Raw genomic sequence first — 3,827 nt, forward strand, 5'->3', positions numbered from 1 at the left:
AAAATGTACTGTCTAGACATCTCAGTATAATTTTATTGTTGTAGGAAGGGCTCTAGTGAGGGAAGAGTAGTGATGGGAAAAGGCTGAATCTTTCATATTGCATTCTTTATCTTGTGATATTTTTCAGAAATCATAAGGAAATTCATTATCAGTTGCTTTCTGACTTAAGATTATTTGTGGCTGCACAAACTAATTTTGTATGATTAGTTCATAATAGAAGAAACATTCTTAACAAACAAGTCACATGTGCAAAGGACCCTTGAATAGTGTGGATCATCTAACAATACAGCTCTACTTTCTGCGAACAGATTACCTTGGAGAAGAATGGATTCAATAAATGTCTCCTTTATGACTAAATTCATTCTGGTAGGATTAACAGACCAGCCTAATCTCCAAATGCCCTTATTCTTTCTATTTCTAGCAATGTATATGGTCACTGTGTTGGGAAATTTGTGTTTGATAATTCTGACTGTATTTAATTCTCACCTTCATACCCCTATGTACTTCTTTCTTTTTAACTTGTCCTTTATAGACATCTGTTATTGCTCTGTGTTCACTCCCCAAATGCTGATGAATTTCGTATTAAGGGAGAATGTCATTTCTTATATGGAATGTATGACTCAAGTTTATTTTTTTATGTTCTTTGCTGTATCTGAATGCTATGTGTTGACTTCAATGGCCTATGATCGCTACATGGCCATCTGCAATCCACTCTTGTATAATGTTGTCATGTCTCCAAAATTATGTTTGATACTTATGTTTGGTTCCTATTTTATTGCATTTTCTAATGCTGTTGCTCACACTGTATGCATGCTGAAACTAAGATTCTGTGAGGCCCACACCATCAACCACTACTTCTGTGATATTCCTCCTTTGCTCCAACTCTCTTGCACGAGCACATATGCAAACAAGCTCGTAATTCTTGTTGCTGGGAGCATCAACATTATTATTCCTACTTCAACCCTCTTTATCTCCTATGGTTTCATTCTTTCCAGCATCATCCACATCCGTTCTTCTGAGGGCAGGTCCAAAGCCTTCAGCACCTGCAGCTCCCACGTTCTTGCTGTTTCTTTGTTCTTTGTTTCAGGTGCACTTGAATATTTCAAACCCTCCTCAGCAGGGTCTATGAATGAAGGAAAAATCTCTTCTGTCTTTTACACCAATGTAGTTCCCATGATGAACCCATTAATCTACAGCTTGAGGAACAAAGATATTAAAGTTGCCCTGATAAAAAGCCTGAGCCACGGTAACTTTTGATTGTACACGGTTGTCTTTATGACTCTTGGGTTTTTTGCACAAAGAAAGTTTCCTTTTATGCACAATGTTTCAACTGTATAATTTAACTCTGTTTATTGAAAATTCATTTTTTTCAGTTTTTGAGAAAACATATTTTTTTGGAATATTTGTGAAATCTAGACTTTTTTGTATCATAAAAAGAAATTTGAATCATCTGGATTAAATTCACCAAGATTTGCTATCTTCAATTTTTTTACTTTCACCCTTTCTATTCTATTTCTTATTTAAACATAGAGGCATTAAAAAGACTTATCTGTTACACCCACTCATCACAAAATTCTTTTTCCTCTTATAAATTAAAAGATATCTTTAAACTATCAAATGAAGTAATATTGGGATGCCATTTTCTACTGTGTGTGGGTTTCTCATTTTGAACCTATGTCTTTGAATGTGTAAGTTAATCTTCTGTTTCTGCTATTTTCTGTATATCTTCCATTGAAAAGTAACATATCCCTGTGAATTGCCAATGTGACAGATTTGATTTATTGGAAATCAATTGCTGAATGAAAAGTGTAAAATTACCTAATGGTTCCAGGTTCAAACATACTATCAATTCAAATACTTTTTTGCATATTTGTGTTATTATTTTTAGGCAATTTGAACATAAAATAATATTTCAGCTTTGAAACTTTATCATTATTTGTACGTATTAACTGTACATGTGTCTAGTATTGTTGCAGTTGTTACTTTATTTTGGATTATTTTTTTTACTGTTGTTTTTTATTACAGTAAAGATTCATCTACAAAATTAAAAAATGGGATAATGGTTTACAGGTGTAGTAATTAAAGAAAAGAAGTTATGGACCAAATCAGTGCCAATAAATGTTATTAAATGGGGAACAAATTAGACAGTGAGTAAATGAGAAGCTTTCTCTGCATATATTCACTGATAAGGTTCTGAAAATAACATTGCTATCTGAATCTTAACATCCTTTTGTATAGCTATGAAGCAATTTTCCTAGCTTTATTAATGTCATATTACCCTTAATGCCCACAATGACTGTGCATTAATAGTGTTTTCAGGAATAAAGATTGCTTTATTTGGGAAATGAAGACGGGCTACATTTATTAATTCCAAGTAGAGTGAGTACAGTTAAGTCAGGGAATAAACTGCAAGTGATTACGGAGACACAATTCAGGAAGAAGGCTTCAGACAGCAAAGGGCAGGCAATGGAATTGTCTCTTTATGACTTCTTTTATCTTTTTTGAAACTTCCTGGAAATATTGGGAGCACTGAAACATCTCTCTGGATAGTTTAAAATGCTCAAGTTAATTGACAATAAAGAAAATTTTAACCTAAAACAAGAAGGGCCAAGTAAATAACTACATAAAAATTGACTTAAATATGTAATTCCCATCTGGAATTTCCCTTCAAAATCAACTTAATATCACCAAAATGGATTGTGTTGGCACAATGAATATATCAAGGACAGACATAATCTCCACAAAAGTCTTGATGAACAGATTTTAGTAAAAAACTTCCTCTTCTGCAAATAAACATGAGTAGATGAAATGTTTATAGTAAGGATTTATCTTTAATTATTCGCCTTCAATATAAAAATTGCAATAACTGTGGAATGCCTTTTGATTTTAGATAGAGGCTGCTCCCCACACTGTGTGGGAGAACAGTGGACTCCTGTGCATTTCAACAAACAAATCTCTCACTGGATAATGGGAGTGATAACATTTCACATAGCACTGTAGGACCATGAACTGTAGTAAAAAACAATCCATGGCCCAGATGCCTAAGACAACAGGCAGGGATGACTGTATATCTCTGCCAGTGTTTGTTGCAGTGAGGTGTTCCAAGATAGTTCAAAACAAAGCAAACATTCTTCTAATGCAGGATTGTGTACGTTACACTGCTTTTTGTACTCACTTTGGATAATTAAGAAAAACTGATGCATCACTTAACTCTGCACCTAACAGTAGCCAGAAAGTTATTTCAACATAGATAGGATAAGAGACTGATGGAGAGAATAATGCTCAAAAGATATGTGTATCCATGTTTAATGGAGCAAACTCAGGAGGTCAAGGCCACCATGTGTAATTTAGCAAACCCCTACATAACACAAAAGCTGAGAAAATATATCAGTGCTCAGTGCTTGCTTAATGTTTAAACCTTGTAGTTAAACCTGATTACTGAGAAAATACACTAAGGAGGAATCTAGGCCCAGGGTTATGAACTTTATTTTATTTAAATATGTGCATAACCATTATAGACTTCTCATTTAAGCAAAATTTCTATATTGTATGCTTTATCTAAGTATATAAAATATTTATATACTCATGTATATTTCCTGATTTTCCGAACAAAATGTTGTTACAAAACTTATATTATTATTTATATAAATAATGAACAAATTTAAGCAAACATGAAGAATAAACACTAATGTGTATGTAATGATCCTTTATAGTAAGAAATGGATCTCGTGGAAGCAAACCTACAGATGCAATATAAAACTGTACAGCAATATACATTCGTCCAGAGCAGAGAAAACCTATTTACCACACTTAAGGGATAATTTTCA

The 3,827-nt window shown here is 33.3% G+C and overlaps 1 protein-coding gene across 1 annotated transcript; it reads left to right on the forward strand.

Annotated features, from left to right (window-relative positions):
* Positions 1–324: 324 nt before the first annotated feature.
* Positions 325–1,257, forward strand: LOC142847163 (olfactory receptor 8B3-like). Its single transcript, XM_075967891.1, has one exon. The coding sequence runs from the start codon at positions 325–327 to the stop codon at positions 1,255–1,257; it is 933 nt and encodes a 310-aa protein (XP_075824006.1).
* Positions 1,258–3,827: the final 2,570 nt, after the last annotated feature.

This window comes from Microtus pennsylvanicus, chromosome 3, assembly GCF_037038515.1.
Source record: "Microtus pennsylvanicus isolate mMicPen1 chromosome 3, mMicPen1.hap1, whole genome shotgun sequence".
Lineage (NCBI taxonomy): Eukaryota > Metazoa > Chordata > Mammalia > Rodentia > Cricetidae > Microtus > Microtus pennsylvanicus.